At 41.1% G+C, this 16,306-nt stretch overlaps 1 protein-coding gene and 1 long non-coding RNA gene across 2 annotated transcripts in view; both read left to right on the top strand.

The window, feature by feature from the left end:
• LOC136515576 (uncharacterized) overlaps positions 1-4,274 on the top strand; it is a 28,201-nt gene extending 23,927 nt beyond the window's left edge. Inside the window, exon 7 of the mRNA XM_066509126.1 lies at positions 4,110-4,274. Coding sequence (XP_066365223.1) covers positions 4,110-4,274 — 165 coding nt within the window. The remainder of the gene's footprint in view (positions 1-4,109) is intronic.
• Positions 4,275-5,742: 1,468 nt separating this feature from the next.
• Positions 5,743-7,850, top strand: LOC136518557 (uncharacterized). The gene is made up of 3 exons (XR_010774550.1): positions 5,743-5,853; positions 6,821-7,119; positions 7,654-7,850. It is a non-coding gene; the product is annotated as an uncharacterized lncRNA (long non-coding RNA).
• The last annotated feature ends 8,456 nt before the right edge of the window (positions 7,851-16,306 follow it).

Here is a 16,306-nt window from a genome sequence, read left to right as displayed (position 1 = left end):
ACAATGGTCTTGTGGGGTTTTGCGGCACTACAAAGGTCACAACGTACCATGGTACATCTCCCAATGGTACCGCCTGCCTCCACGTGTAGCTGGGTGCCTTCGGGTACCCAACTGAACTGAGCACCCTCCAGAGCAAGGTGGGAGTACCGAACTGGTCCCAAAAGGTGCTGCTACCAGTAGGAAACATGGGCACGGCCATCTGTATCAAAAAGGGATGCAATTCACGTGAGAGGATTACTTTGCTGAGAGATTGCACTTTATACTTGGGATAAGCAATTATAAGGGAGGGAGTAATACAATATGAATAACATGAGTGAATATGATGCATGCTCGTTCCGTATGTCCTCACAAACCTAAGAAAATTTAAGCTTTAGCGGGATATACGGTGGCATACATACGTTCTCTCAATTAGCGGTAACTAGTCGATCTACACGGTGCGTTGTTAGCATACCTGCAGAAAAACTTCATTGCAGCCCAACCCAACAAGATATAATGCTAATTACACAAGTAGTAACTAAGATACTCTCCATATATACATCCCCCGATATATATACTTCGGTATCCAAACTACTCGACAAATGTACCCACAATTAAGTACCTTCATATATACATGTATGCAACATGTAAATACTCCAGCAACCATAACTAGCTCTCCCCTGGACCGACGGTTGGACGGTCATGCTCTCGCAACTCACACTTACCTTAGCGTAGAGGCAATTGATCCATACATTACCATTCAAACGAATGGCACCCATGCAATATCACGCCGCATGGATGACGAAATAGAAACAATCAATTCCCCCAAGTTAGTCATTATATATAAGCCACCTAGAAGTCCTTAAGTGGGCTATAAGGGATGTGATCACCAGTATACCATAAAAATCTTGATTTTTGAATACTTATATATAACTATAAGTTGAAAAACCGTTTTTACAACAAAAGCTTTTGTTTTAAATAGCCATAAGACATGTTTAATGTTGAATCTAGCTCTGATGCCAGCTGTCACAGAACCGACCAATTTATAAGAGCACAAGTACAAAAACAATCGCCGAAACGATCAAATTCTCGAACTTGAGCCCATATAAACCCGGTAGTCAACTGAAATCTCGAAGGATTTCAAACCAACTTGTATACAACCAAGATCACAGTAATTCAACATAACATATCGTACGTTACAACATTTCGTAGACGTTCGCAAATAGATTACATCATCACAGAGTCATCGTTATTACAAAACAAGTCTTGTAAACATGCAGAAGCAAATAGTTTAACTCACACACCCGAGTTCAAATACACATACTAGTTCGCTGATCACAGTCTGCAAAAGCATTCAGATAAGAGAACAGAGATCATGCCCATGATCTAGTCTTCATCACCCGCCGGGTGGAGACAATACTTACAGAATCCCTGATATAGGAGGTCATCTGCAACAAGAGGGAATAAACCCTGAGTACGGGAATGTACTCAGCTAGACTTACCTGTCGAAAACCAAACAAATGACACCAAGGATTATGCATAGCTGAATGTAGTGGATCTGGCTGACACTTTCTTTTTGCAGAAAAGCATAAGTAATATGATCAACTCTTATCCTGACTAGCAGTGACTTTTTAGCCATTAACCTATCATCTACATTAGCACCTATACTAAGCAATCATTTTATTAGGGTGCAAACATTAATAACCATATCAGGTATTCATTGTGGCAACCTTATCATCATCATCCATTTAACCATATCGTTAAATTAATTGAATCTACGTTGCCGCTGCTCAGTCAAGTTCTCACTATCCGAGAGAGACGGCGATTCGAATTGATTCCTATCCAGCTGGAGGGGTATTCCTAAACACAAACCCTGCTTCCCCCGTCAGGGTCGCAAACAAGTCACCTTTGGTACGATTCAGGAGTCGCGAGTCTGAATAGATCGGCATTCTCAGAGAACCACTCTGCCAAGGTTGTTCGAGACTCTAACCCGCCTTGGACTTATGCCAATGGCTCTCCACACATCCTTACTACCTCCAGAATGCACGCCACTGCTCGCGTCCCCGGCCTAAGTCAAGCTACTCGGCTTCGCGGTCGGAACGACTTATCCGGCCAGCTAAGTGTTAGGCCGCGTTCAACATGACATGAGGACGTACAGCGTATCGGTCCTTAAACGACTCAGACGGAGTCACTATGTTCAAACCTACATAAGACCCCGTCCGGTCTTAATTCATTATTCACATGGTTCTTTTCCACGAAAGCAAATATAGACAACTGTGATCCACCTCATCCTAAAGCTCGCAGGTGACAGGAAATCACCTGACTTCTACCGCACTAAGCATGGCTAAGCATTTAACCTGTGCTGAACTTAAATAGGATTCCAGTGCGATATCTGGACAAGGAAGGATATATAATGCAGCAATTGGTTCCAACCAATTCCTATACTTAATGCATCATCAACAATAAAAGATACTCAATGTATTTATGAAAACATGGGAGGCTTAATATGCTCTGGGGCTTGCCTTTCAGGAACGAGGAAGGCTGGTGGTCAGGGCACTCGGGCAATTCCTCCGCGCCGGCTGCTTCGTTGGCTTCCTGCACCTCGGGCTCCTCCTCCTGGTTGGCTCCCTCGAACTCCAGCAACGTCACTCCCTCTGGCACACCTATTGCATGAATGCGCAAGATAAATATCATGGATGCACATGATGAATGTCAGGGATGCTCGGGGAATGCGCATGTTCGCTGTAGTTTGCATATTCCAACTTAAGCCCTATTCAAATCACTTTACTTACCAAGTTTATACAACCTAATGTATAATTGCTCATCTTCAGTTAATGACCTAGCACCTGCACCTAAGCATATTCTCAAGTTAGGCTAACCCCTAAACAATCAACGAGAACATTGCACAAGCATACACTCAAGCATTTGTATTTTAACAAAATGAAGACTATGTAGCGGTACAGTAAACTAGCCATAACTAGAGATTTATAAATCCAATTGACACGCAACAAGATAATCTGGAAAGCTTATGAAATTGTCTACAATTCATTTTCAGACCTCAAAGCATGATTCAAACCTTTACCAGGTCGAATTCATAAATCAACAGAACTCTGTCCTCACCAGGCAGAGAGTAAGCAAAAACTAGAACCTAACTTTAAATAGCTGTAGTTTCTAAACTACTGGGCCAAATGCCCTCAAATTTTGACAGGAGTTAGATACCTAAATTATCTACAACTCTTGTATTCACCACATCCTCAGAAAATCAAAATATCATGGGGAACTTTCTAAAGTCCCCAGATCTGTCCAGAGGGACATAATGCAAACGAATAATTAATAACTTATGATGTAAACACACAATTGGACAAAACTAACTCTACTCACCTGTCACACATATCACAAGAACACCAGAAATTAGGGTGTTCATCCCCAAAACATTTCTTTTAATACCTTTCTTAATTTATTTAATTAATTAAAGGAAATAGTAAACATATATGAAAACTACACCATTAAATCTACAAAATTTACAGTAGACACTACATGCCCTAAGTAGATTACCATAAAAATTTCACACCATTGGAGTAAGTATAACAGCCTACACAAAAATGGTAAGGCAGAATGGCTTAAAATGACATAATTAGGAAACCTTAGTGAAAAGTGTCAAGCAACAGATTTCATATTTTTCCTAGCATCCTTAAGGTACTAAGATACTACCTACCAAGTTTCATGGCCATAGGATTCCTAGATAATTTACAAAAATTCACACAAGTATCCACCAATGATAAAAGGAAAATCTATAACTCAAAAACTACACATGCAATGTCTCTCAAATTTTAACCAGAGCTTCTACTAAGCAATACTAGCTTACCCACAAAATTTCACAATTTTTGGATCACAGAAACTCAAGATATGATTTAAACAATTTTGCATGCATTCAAAAACACTTTTCAAGTTCCTATTTAATTCATCCAAAATTTCTACATAAAGTGCTCATGTCATATTTTTCTTAAATACTAGACCTCACTGTGAGTCTAACAAAATTTGAATCACAGTATTTAGATCTACACAAATGGAGTTACAAAATTTACAAAACAGCATTCAAAACTGAAATTTGAACTAGCTTATGACTTAAACAGTCACTGACGTGTGGGACCCGGTTGTCAGCCGGACCCACTGGTCAGCGAGACGAAATAGGGGAGGCAGCGACGACGGCGTGGCACACGGCGAAGCTCGTCGACGGCGGCTCCTCCGGCGAAATCGACGGCACCGGCGTGCTCCCCAAGGTCCCCCGCGTCGATTGACCCCCTAAGCCTAGACCCTAGCGGCCCCTAAGCACGCCGGCCATGGCGCACGGTGGCTCAGCCATGGCGCACGGCGGTGCGCGGCCGCGTTCCGGCATGACCGGACCGGCTTGGTCGGTAATGTCTTCACAGGAGCAACTACATGAGATGGGGAAGACGAGACAAGGGCTAGGGATGGAGGAACGGTGCGGTGGTGCGCTGGCCATGGTGAGCGCCAACTCCGGCGAAGCTCAGCCCTGGCGGCGGTGGCTGGAATGGTCACAGCGACCTTACCTAAGCTCGAATGGCTCGGCTAAGTGGTGGAGGACGTAGAGGCGAACACGGCGGAGCTATGGTGAAGGTGTAGTGCGCGTTTTTGCAGCAGTGCGTGAGCTCGGCGACGGTAAAGCTCCGCGGCAGCGATGGCGGAGCGACTGCGCTTCGGCTGCTGCTGCTGTGAGCTGGAGAAGTGAAGGAGGATGAGGAAGAGTGAGCAGACAGGTAGGCGGATGCGGCTTCAAGACGGAGGACACCGGGCAGCGACGGCAGGCTAGCCACGGCGCGTGGCGGCCACACGGCGGCCGGTCTCTGTTGCCGGTCGGCCATGACCGGTCTAAACTTCTTTGTTTCAGAGTTCACGATACTGACTGACAGGCTAAGTTTGACAGAGATTTACTCCTAAACCAAGACGAGTTAGTGGAAGAAATGTTCATGAAAGTTATAGAGCTATAGTAGGGCTACAACTTTGATTTAGAAATCAACAGCCAGTTCTCCATGGATCAAGAGTTGTATCAAGCCAAAGTGGGCTCAATCAAACTGAAATGGCAGTTAGGACTTAGCAAAATTTTCAAGTGTTGAATCCACCTTCAAAGCTGACTTGTGGGTCCTTTTTGAACATGTTGTGCACATTTTCATGACTTGGCTTCTAAACAAAGTTTGTTCTTTATAAAATTTGCTACAACTTTGTTTTAGGTTGCTCAGACATGCAAACATCCTAAGCTACACTTTTTAAACAGTCAAACAAAAGGGTTTAGGGGTCAAAATTGGTCAAACCACGACTTGGGAACCTAATTAGTCAAAGTGATCAACATGAACAATGTTCCAAATGACATCCTAGGTGTAACTAAGTTACTTACAAGAATTTTTAGCCACACCATACATTGGTCACACAAGAATCAAACAAGGTATGTATTGAAACAATGAAAACACATGAAATGTTACAAATGTTTCATAGTCATGTTTCACATGTTTCATTATCTTGTTGCATAGTATTAACTAACTTTGTTTCACTAAAGTGAGTGGCACATGTTGCACTTAAGTGTTGCACACTTTTCATTTCATAATGGAAACAACACACATGAAACATAACGATACGTTGCAATGTTTCAAAGACATGTTTCATGTGATATAAGCTTGTGAATGAATGAATGATGCTCATGTCCATGAAATGCAAGTGCAAATGTGGAAGCTAAACACCTGGGGTGTTACAAGCCTCATGTTAATCTAATCCAATGGTCTGTGACCCACCAAGCAGTCATGTAGTAAATGGAATTCTTGCTCCAGGAGGTTATCATCCCATCTGCGTGAACTCAGGAAATGGGTACACATCTATTTTATCTGGTTTCCTTTTGCTTTCACATGTTTGCAAATTCTGTTCAAGTTAAGCATAGTATCCTAAACTGGAAAGAGAAAAAGAATCTTGTAAACAGCAGTTATGGTTCATTTTGGAGATTTAGAAAGGAATTTTAAGAAAATTGACCAGTCCTACAAGTCAAACCATCTACTTTTTTGCATTTTCTGTATGTTTATAATCATATGAAATAATCCAGGAAAGAAATATTTGTAGTTTTCTTAATTTGTGAGCAAGATGATTTCTATATTTGAGTGCTTGTGTGGAGTTCAGTACTCCCTCCAGTTATAAATAAGTGAAATTCTGAGTTGTAGTCAACCAAACCAAATTTGATCACATATAGCTTTTATAGTGTGTTGAATCGAAATATTTCAAAATGATATAAAAGTATTTTGTCTCCTAATATAGCTTCATAAAAGTATAATTTTGCTAGATCTTATAAATATTTTGTAACAAAAATTACTAAGTTAGAGTTGTGTCTTGGAGACAGTATTGATGTCCAAAGTCTCACTTATTTCTGACCGGAGAGAGTATTCTAGTACTCTTAATGATGAGACCAACTGTAGATGATTATGCCAGGTGAAGAAAATTAATAGGGAGTTCTATTTTTTCCCTTCTCCATTACTTAGTTTGCTAAAACTTGAAAACCCAGCGGGAGAGGGGACAACCAGGCGGCAGGGAGGGAAAACCACCCGAAAACCACAGGGCAGTGGGCGCCTAGAGGGATAGCAAGAACCGAACGCACCCATATCTGTGAATTGGGGAGATTTACCATGTGTTTATCTATAGGTAGTTCAGATACAAAACTGTTGGAGTGCTTCTCCTTCTTTTTGCCAAAAAAAAACAAATTATGGAGTTGTTTTAAGGAGTTCATGGAGTAACCAAGCCTGATGTTAGATTAGTTTACTGACTCTATGCTTGCTTTCTATTGTTGAAGCATAATGGAGAACAAAACACATGAAACTGCAAATGCTGCCATAGCATGCAGTGCTATGTCTTCTGAGATGGCTGTGAGTCCATCATCTGCGATGTCAAGCAACCATGTATCTTTCACTCCATCTGAGATATCAGGGATGTGTGTGGATGAGTCAGCAGCAAATGCCACATTTCCGGCTGATGTTAGAAATGGACGGCCTCTGCAAATAGGATGTGATGCTGCCAATGGCTCTTCCTTAGGCCAGCAGATCTAGGACTTCAGTCTTTTTGATCTATCAGCAGATTTGACAAATCTGGGAGGTATTGTTGTTATCTTTAAACATCTTATCATGAATAGCATTTCCATGTCTAATCAGTTCTTCCAGATACACTGATTTGTTAGATTCGGAAGCATGGCATATGTAATACGCGGCATTTCTTTTCTTTTTTTCTTTTTTTGCACGATAGCTTTTGTGGCTGATGATGGTGCAGGAAGGTACTCCCTCCGTTCTAGAATGATAAACCTATTTTGTATAGGAAAGTCAAGTTTTACAAACTTTAACCAACAATTAGTCAAATTACTTACAAGTTTAGGATATAAAATTTGTATCGATCTATTTGTATTCAAAGTGACTTTAAGATGATATTGATTCTTTTACAAATGACAACATATTGTGAGAGAAATTAATGGTCAAAATCTAGTTTATATGACTTTATTTCCCCTTTCTGAAATATGATTTTCTTTCCGGGGCAGAGGTAACAAGTTATACATGTACATAAGCAGACACAACTTCTATGCACATAAAGTGAACTAATTAGTTGTCCTTCAAACCATTTATTCATGTCTAGTTGCAGATGAGCAAGGTGTCGGCGCAAAAAACGCGTCGATGCGTCAAGACACACAGCAAGCCGGAAGGATCTGCTTGACGGAGCAAGACCGGAGATCCGCTTGGCTTCAACGCAGGACCAGTTGATCCTACGAATTCCTCTCGAGAGCGTGTCAGTCAATTTGACCTGCAATTGACAATGAGAGAAAGTTTATCAGTAATTTAAGGTGGAACATGTCGGTCTTTGCCCAAACAGTTCCAAGTGTGCCGCTTCGAAAGCAGTCAGTGTTAGCCCACTGGATCTTTAGCACGGAGATGTCCAACCACTCACTAATGTTGTCGAGCACGCACTAATAATGTCGACAACGAACTATCGTTGTCCTCCCTCTAGTCATAGTGTGTGGTCAGACAATGTCGGTCGTGGTCGGCAACACCGGTGATCCAGTGGGCCAATAGCTAGACAGGAAAAATACAGATGTAATTAAATTCATCAGCTAGACAAAATATAACCAGGATGAAGCATTGAGCCGATGAGTCTGACGAGAAATGATATAACATATAAACAAATCGATTGTCTAATACGAACAGTTCTACAAATGCTCTGAATCTAATCCGCTATCATCAACAGTGAGGTTCAATCGGATCGATGCAGCTATGATGATAACAACAAACTAAAACGAAAGAATTCACAAAACCATTCATACCCTAGTAGGTTTCTGAAAGGCATGCTATATCTTTGAAGGCGCAAGCGAATCGGCTAAAAGAGCCGATTCTAGTAGAAAAAGGGTCACATGTAAACAATCGACTATTCAATACGAGCAGACCTATCAACTCCTCAAACCTAACCTATCATCTTTAACAGTGGGGTTCGATCGGATCGATGATAGCCATAATAAAGATAACAGATTAAATCTTTAAAGAAAACGGATCTACTCATATTTAACAGGATCGTGAAGACATACTATGAGCATTAAAGTGTAGGCGATCGACTATATAGCCGATGCAGGCATAGCAAACAGCTAAGGTCACGCCTGATCGGGAGCAAATCTACCAACTAGCATCCTCCAATCTAAAGTGCCATCACTAGGGATCGACCGGATCATTGCAGCCATAATAGCGAACTATAGACCATATTTAACTAGCCAGCAAACCTCTTCAAGATCATACTGCCTTAACCGCGTACTATGCGCAATCAAGATCGAGGTAGAACAGCCAATAGAACGTAACCCGTAGCTCAAAGTAAGAAACATCATATTGTCACAAAGCAAATGACGGACTAAAAGGATACGAGGCCGATCTAGTTCGATCTTGATCGGGCAGGTTGATGTTGCTAAAAAGCCATTGACAGTAAAAATATCAGCAAGATCGGTAACTTAATAAATCTACCCGAAGAACGTCACCCTTAGATAGAGCCGATAACTTGACCTTAATCTAATTCGAGCAATGGAGGTCGACCGGATCGATGTAGCCGTACTTGAACTAGATAAGAGTCGATAACTAGCTTATACTAGAGCTCACAGTGGAGGTCGAACTTAACCGATGCAGTCGTACAAACCAAAGTATAAGCCATGACGGTACTTATAGATAAACCGAAGGTCGGCCGGACCGATACTGCCCTGCTTGTTGAAGAACTCGTCGGAATCTACTCTACTCCTACTCCTAAGGGTTAGCATAGAGCTGAAAAAAGTAACTTGTATTGATTGATTGGATGTCTTTTTTACAATAGCCAAGGTCTAATATTTATATCTGGAACCTAAGCATGAATCCTACTTAAGTACGACTCATTACAATCTCTAGCATAGGATAAAACATTCCAAATTTAAGGTAACTCGGACCCTAATCTTTCCCTTTTTGTAGAGTCCGACATGTTTTTTCTCGACGCCAACCGTAGCTTTTTATCGTAGTTATGTTTCTCTTCTGCTTGCTTCCTCGAGTACCCTTGGCTTCGCTAGACCCTCCATGGTCTAATTCCTTGCTATGAGGATCTTGAGTGGTTAGAAGAATTCTTGTGCATAGGGTGATTGTGTCGCTCATTTCAGCGTCTTGTCGAGCAAGAGGATCAGCTACTGTGGTTAGAAGAATTAGTGTGACATCACCTGAGTTTTCTCACCATGATCGCAAAGTTGTTCTAGTGTTCGCAAGGGCTAAAATGTGTGGACACCTTCCCCTTGTTCGCTTCATCAAATGCCCATCAGAGAAACCATAGACTTCTTTCCTACGGTTTCACAGCCACCGAAAAATCGGTTGGGTATATGGGCATCTTTTAAGCAGGCGGCCTTTCCTCTTCCCCTGATGCAATTTTATCAGTGGGCCGATATGACTTGGTCCATGATGATCTTCGGCCTTGTAGGGATCCAGACTCCCTTCAATCCAAAGAAGTCTTAGTGTGTTGATCGTCAGTTAATGTAAACCTTTCGTATCAATCCCACGATATTTTGTAATTATGGAAAGCAATAAGTCTGAATCTATTGTCTCTTCGTGATCCGTCCCTTGAATTTCCGGAGTGTCGATCCATTTCCATATCTGACTTTAATTCCATAACCCCGACGAAGCCTATCTTCTCACCTCCCGGGCTATATATACGGGCCACGGCTGTGGATCAAAAAACAACCTGCTTTGTCCCAAACCTTCTGTGTCTTTGGTGTGATTCTACTTTCCCATAGGTTTGAAGGCATGAAGAACGGCAAGAGGTCTACTGAGGAGGCCTTCGATGGGTCTGTGTCACGACGCCAGCATCTTCGTCATCAGGAGGGTGCAACCCGGGATGCTCCCATCGTCCCAGAGCATACGACCGACTCCGCTCAACTTCCAGGGTCGTCTTCATCAATAATTCGCCGCCAGCTCCCCTACTACCCGAGGAAGCGGATCGATAACAACGATCTAATCGTCTCCATCGATCGGGCTGGCCAGATGCTCGCCGACTGCCTCTCCATCACAGAATCGGCTCTAACCACCTTGATTCAGCATCGATCACCCTCCGAGGCTGACCAGGTGGATGAGAGGTTGGCCAAGGCTGAGGCCAGAATCATGGGTGAGATGCATACCACAATTTTCTGTCTCTTCTTAATTTTTGTCTTCAAGATCTTGATCATACCGTCCTCGAATCTTTTTAGATCTATCGGCTCAGCTAGAAAGCCTTCGATCAGCTACGGAGTACGCGGCAGGATTTGTCAATGCCAGGGGTGCCGTGTCGATGGTTTGCTTGCACGACATCCCAAACTATGTCAGAGAGGTTGCTCTTCATGGTGTTCATCATGGTGCTACCATGGCATTGGCTGCTGCGCAAGCTTGCTCTGGCCATGAGCTTCGACTTCTTCCCCGTAGTTTTCCAGCCACCAAACACCCTGAGGATCATGAGCACCTGGTCGAAGATTTCTTCAACGTCGTCAACTCCATAGCCCTTACTACCTAGGCCGAAGACATAGTGAATAAAGTGTTCCCTATCCTTTAGCTTGTAATAGGGGAAGCTGGCAAATAATTTCTTTGTTTTAATTAGTTTCTTGTACTCATATTCCATGTACCAATCTGTGTTTGTTCTTGCTCTATAGGCGATACATATCGTATCGGCTTTTACCCCTTCAGGTTTATTTTTGAACTGGAGGCGATACCCTTCTGGTATCGGCTATTAGAGTCGATGACCGAACAAATCGGTTATCAAGTATTAATCCAAACGCTAGGATAATATTTCTTTAGATATTTTCCATTGATTGCTCTGTCAAACTCTTCTCCTCCTCCTAGTGTTTCCAAACTATAAGCGTTGCCAGGCGCACAACGTTTAATCCGATAAGGTTCTTCCCAATTAGGTGACCATTTGCCAAACTTGTTGTCCTTTGACCCGATCGGCAATTTCACTTTCTAGACTAAGTCTCCTTCAGAAAATTGTTTGCTCTTGACCTTTTTATTGTAACACTTTGCAATCCTCAGTTTATTGACATCGATATTCTCAAGAGCACGTAGCCGATGGCAACTCAAGTCCTCTAGGTCGTCTATCATAAGATTCTTGTAGACTTCGGCTGACAAATCATTTTGCAATGTGACATGCCTCGATCCAGTTTGAATCTCCCAAGGAAGGACTGCATTATGACCATACACAAGTTCATAAGGTGACATTTTAATTGATCCATGACAGGCCATCCTATATGCCCATAGTACTTCATTAAGCGTTGAATGCCACTTCCTTGGTTGCTCTTCAATCTTTTTCTTGATCAGCTTAATCATAATCTGATTAAAAGCCTCTGCCTAGCCATTAGCCTAAGCATAGTAAGGAGAAGAATTTAACAACTTGATTTCCATACTGGTAGCAAAATCTCCAAACTCTTCTGATGTGAACATTGTCCCTTAATTGGTGGTGATAGTTTGAGGAATTCCAAAATGATAAACGATATGCTTCTTGACAAAATCAACCATGTTCTTTGAGGTTACCGTCTTCAAAGGAATGGCCTCAACCCACTTAGTGAAGTAATATGTTGCTATCAATATGAACTTATGTCCTTTACTTGAAGGTCGAAAAATCTGGCCAATTAAATCAATTCCCCAATCTCAAAACGGTCATGGTTTGATTATTGGATTCATAGCTGATGCAGGCGACTTCTAAATATTACCAAAACATTGGCAATTTTGACACCCCTTATAATATTCAAAATAATCTTCTAGTATTGTTGGTCAGAAATATTTAGTCCTACGAATAATCCATTTCATCTTATAAGCCTATTGATGAGCTCCACATATCTCTTCATGCACTTCGCCCATCAATACCTTAACTTCTTGATTTAAGCATTTAAGCAATACCCCATCGACTGTTTTATAATATAACTGATCATCCAGCAAGACATACTTGATCGATTTATACATTAGCCTCCTGGTAACCTTCTATGATGGATTCTTAAGGTAATCGGCCATTTTAACTCTCCAATCATTATTCGAGGTCTCGCTACTTAAGATCTCTTGAAACACTCAATAACCTGACGTACTTTGAGCTAAACAATTAGCCTCTTGATTCTGTGCTCTTGGAATACGTTGAAGAGAGACATGAGGAAATTCCTTGAGCAACCTTTGGCACTCATCATAATATACCATCAGAGTATCTTCTTTGCACTCATATAGGTCGATCAACTGATTAATAATTAACTATGAATCTCCAAATACTTCAATTACATTGGTCTTTACTTCATGAAGAAGTTAAAGACCCTTAAGAATAGCTTCATATTTTGCTTGGTTGTTGGTAATCATTGGCTCAATTGGAAAAGCAAACTCAAAACTTGCCTCGAGGTGAAATAATAACAATACCAACGCCACCACCTTACTTGCATGATGACCCATCAAAGAACAACATCCAAGGTACCGGCTCTATGTAGCCATTACTTAGCTTATGATGCTGGGAGACAAAATCGGCTATTACTTGCCCTTTGACTGCTTTAGCCAATTCGTACCTCAAGTCAAATTCCGACAACGCAAGAATCCACTTCTCTATTCTTCCATTTAATATTGGCATTGATAGCATGTGCTTGATCACATCAGCCTTGGAAACAACTGTACACTCAGCCGATAACAAGTAATGTCGCAACTTAATGCGAGAGAAATATAAGCATAAGCATAACTTTTCAATGGGAGAATATCTTGTTTCTGGATCCAAAAGTCTTCTACTTAGAAAACAACTCATTCTTTTTCTTCAAACTCTTGCATCAAGCCCAATCCAATTGTTTAGTTATCGGCCGATATGTACAACTTAAAAGGCTTACCTTGCTGAGGAGGGACCAACACTGGTGGATATTTCATATATTCTTTTATCTTCTCAAATGCCTTTTGTTGTACGTCATCCCACTTAAATTCTTGATCATTTTTCAACTTTAACAAGGGAGAAAACGGCAGAACTCTTTTCGACAAATTTGAAATAAACCTCGTGATAAAATTAATCTTACCAAGTAAAGATTGTAACTCTGTTTTAATAGTCGGGGGCACTGTCTCATCAATTGCTTTCATACTTTTTTGACCAATTTCGATTCCTCTCTCGTGGACCATGAAACCCAAAAATTGTCTAGCTAACATTCCAAAGGCACACTTATTAGGATTCATCTTTAGACCATATTTTCTTGTGCACTCCAAAGTCTCCCGCAAATCAGCTAGATGTTCCTTGTACCCCTTGGATTTTATCATCACATCGTCAATGTAGATTTTAACAATTCTGTCGATCAACTTATGAAAAATATAATTCATTGCCCTCTGATAAGTTGCACCGACATTCTTCAAAACAAAGGTCATCACAACCCATTCAAATAAATCGATTGCGCTAGGGCATCTGAAAACTGTTTTTGCTATGTCTTTCTTAGCCATAAAAATTTGGTTATATCCTACATTGCCGTCCATAAAACTAATAACCTTGTGTCCGGCTGCTACATCTACCAGCATATCGGCTATCGGCATCAGATAACCATCCATGGGTGTAGCTTTGTTCAGATCTCTGAAATCGATGCAAACTCTTAATTTCCCATTTTTCTTATACACAGGAACAACATTCGATATCCATTCTGCATATCGGCACGGTCGGATAAATTTCGCTTCGAGCAACCTTTCAGTCTCCTTTTTAATATCATCAAGAACATTTGGGTTGAATCTCCTCGGAGTTTGTTTAAACGACCGATATCCAGGTTTGATTGGCAATCGATGTTCAATAATCGATCGGTCTAGACTAGGCATCTCATAGTATTCTCAAGCAAAACAATCTTTAAATTCATTTAATAGATCTACTAACTCTTGCTTATACTTAGGATCCAACTTAGTGCTCACATACATCGGCCTAGGCCTATCTCTAGGATCAATGTCTATCTCCCTTAATCCACCGGTTGACGCGAAACCATGATTATCCATCAAAACAAACTCTTAGAGCCGATTGCTTGGATCGACTGTTGGCTTTCATCATTGATCTTCATGAAGCTTCCTTTTCATAGTTTGCTAGAAAAACACTCGAAGTCTTCCAGCTCCCAATACACTGGATCGGCTATTGCGATACTCACAGATTCATCAGCGCAAACCAGCTCAACATCATCTTTATGCCATTGAATCAAACATTGATGCATAGTTGATGGTACACAATAATTTGCATGAATCCAGTCATGATCAAGGAGTAGACTGTATAAACCTTTCCCATCAATGACAAAGAATGTAGTGAGCAAAGTCTTACTTCCGATTGTCAATTCGATGTTCATTGCCCTCCTAGTCTTAGATGCATTACCTCCGAAATCCTTAAACATCATATTAGTTTCAATCAAATCTCCTGGTCCCTTGCCAAGTTTGCAAAAAGTAGTATAAGGCACAAGATTGATAGAAGCACCTCCATCCACCAATATCTTGCTCATCGGCTTTCCATCAACAAAACCTTTTACATATAAAGCCCTTAAGTACCGATGTTTGATTAGCTTATTGAATATAGCCTATTGTATCACTGTTAACTTGGCAACTATTTCCTCATACTCCGATTCATCAAAATCCAAATAGACTTCTTGGTCTGCTGGAGCTCTAAATTTTGATGGCAAAAGAAAATATATTTAAATATTAGTCGATGGTTGACCCCTATCGGTTGTTTGTTTAGCACGCCACACTTGAGGTCTACCAGATGCCTGAGCCTATTCTAGCTCTCTGTTCCTTAGGCGTTGCATCCTTCTTTTCTGGTTTCTTATTAAACCTTCTGGACACCACTGGCCTTTTTGTCAAACATATTCTTTATCATTAATTTCTTCTTCATAATCAGCCCAATTTTGATCAACAACTCGCTTTCCAAGCCGATCATGAACGCTTCTATTTTTAAGCGTCGATCCATATCATCATGATGATACTCATCTTGAGCATGGATAGACCGGCAGTTGGCTTGAGATTGCCTAAACTCTCAATATTGATCACTGCACTCTGGGCAATTATTTCTGGTAGGCAATTTCAAGCCTTCATTCCAACAATGCCTGAAGAAAGGATAATTCCAGTGTGATTTAGCTTGCTTTCTTTCATACCTCTCTTTTTCTTGTTGACGCTGGTATTCTTGCTCTTCTAACCAACGTTGATAATCCTTTTTCTTTTATCGCTGCCATTTATTCAACAAAATTCGAGATGTAACATGTGGCCTTGTCGCCCCATCCCTTGACGTCTCTCTCTGCTCATATCGGCTCTTTTGTTGGTCACGATGCCTTCTAATCTCTCTATATTCATTAGTCGATATTTGCATCTCAGGATCGACTGTTCCAGTTTCTTTTGCCTTGGCCAATGTCAGGACTTTAGTTTTCCCTTTGAGCAACCTAGCATCAACCATGTTTTGATCTCTTAGGAAAGGATTATCATCAACTTTTATCTTTCGAGGTGTATCAAATTTAAGCCTTCCTTGCTGAATAGCCCTCCGTATGTGCTGTCGGAAAATTCTACATTCATTAGTAGAATGAGAAGTGGCATTGTGAAATTTATAGAACTTCTTATTCTTCAACTGATCAGGGGGCAACATAACATGATTATCGGGCAACTTGATTTGTCCCTTCTCGAGCAAGAAATCGAAGAGCTTGTCCGATTTTGTGACATCGAAATCATAGCTTTCTTCGACTCCTCTTCCCCAAGGATTTGGCACCATTACTGTCTTCTTACCCCAATTTCATTCAGCTACGGCAACCTCTTCTTCTTCATCGTCTTCATAGCCGTCATCAACTAAA

The sequence above is a fragment of the Miscanthus floridulus genome, chromosome 17, assembly GCF_019320115.1.
Source record: "Miscanthus floridulus cultivar M001 chromosome 17, ASM1932011v1, whole genome shotgun sequence".
NCBI classification, from domain to species: Eukaryota; Viridiplantae; Streptophyta; class Magnoliopsida; order Poales; family Poaceae; genus Miscanthus; species Miscanthus floridulus.
The sequence above is the reverse complement of the archived record's forward strand: the minus strand, read 5'-3'. Positions and strand labels throughout refer to the sequence as shown.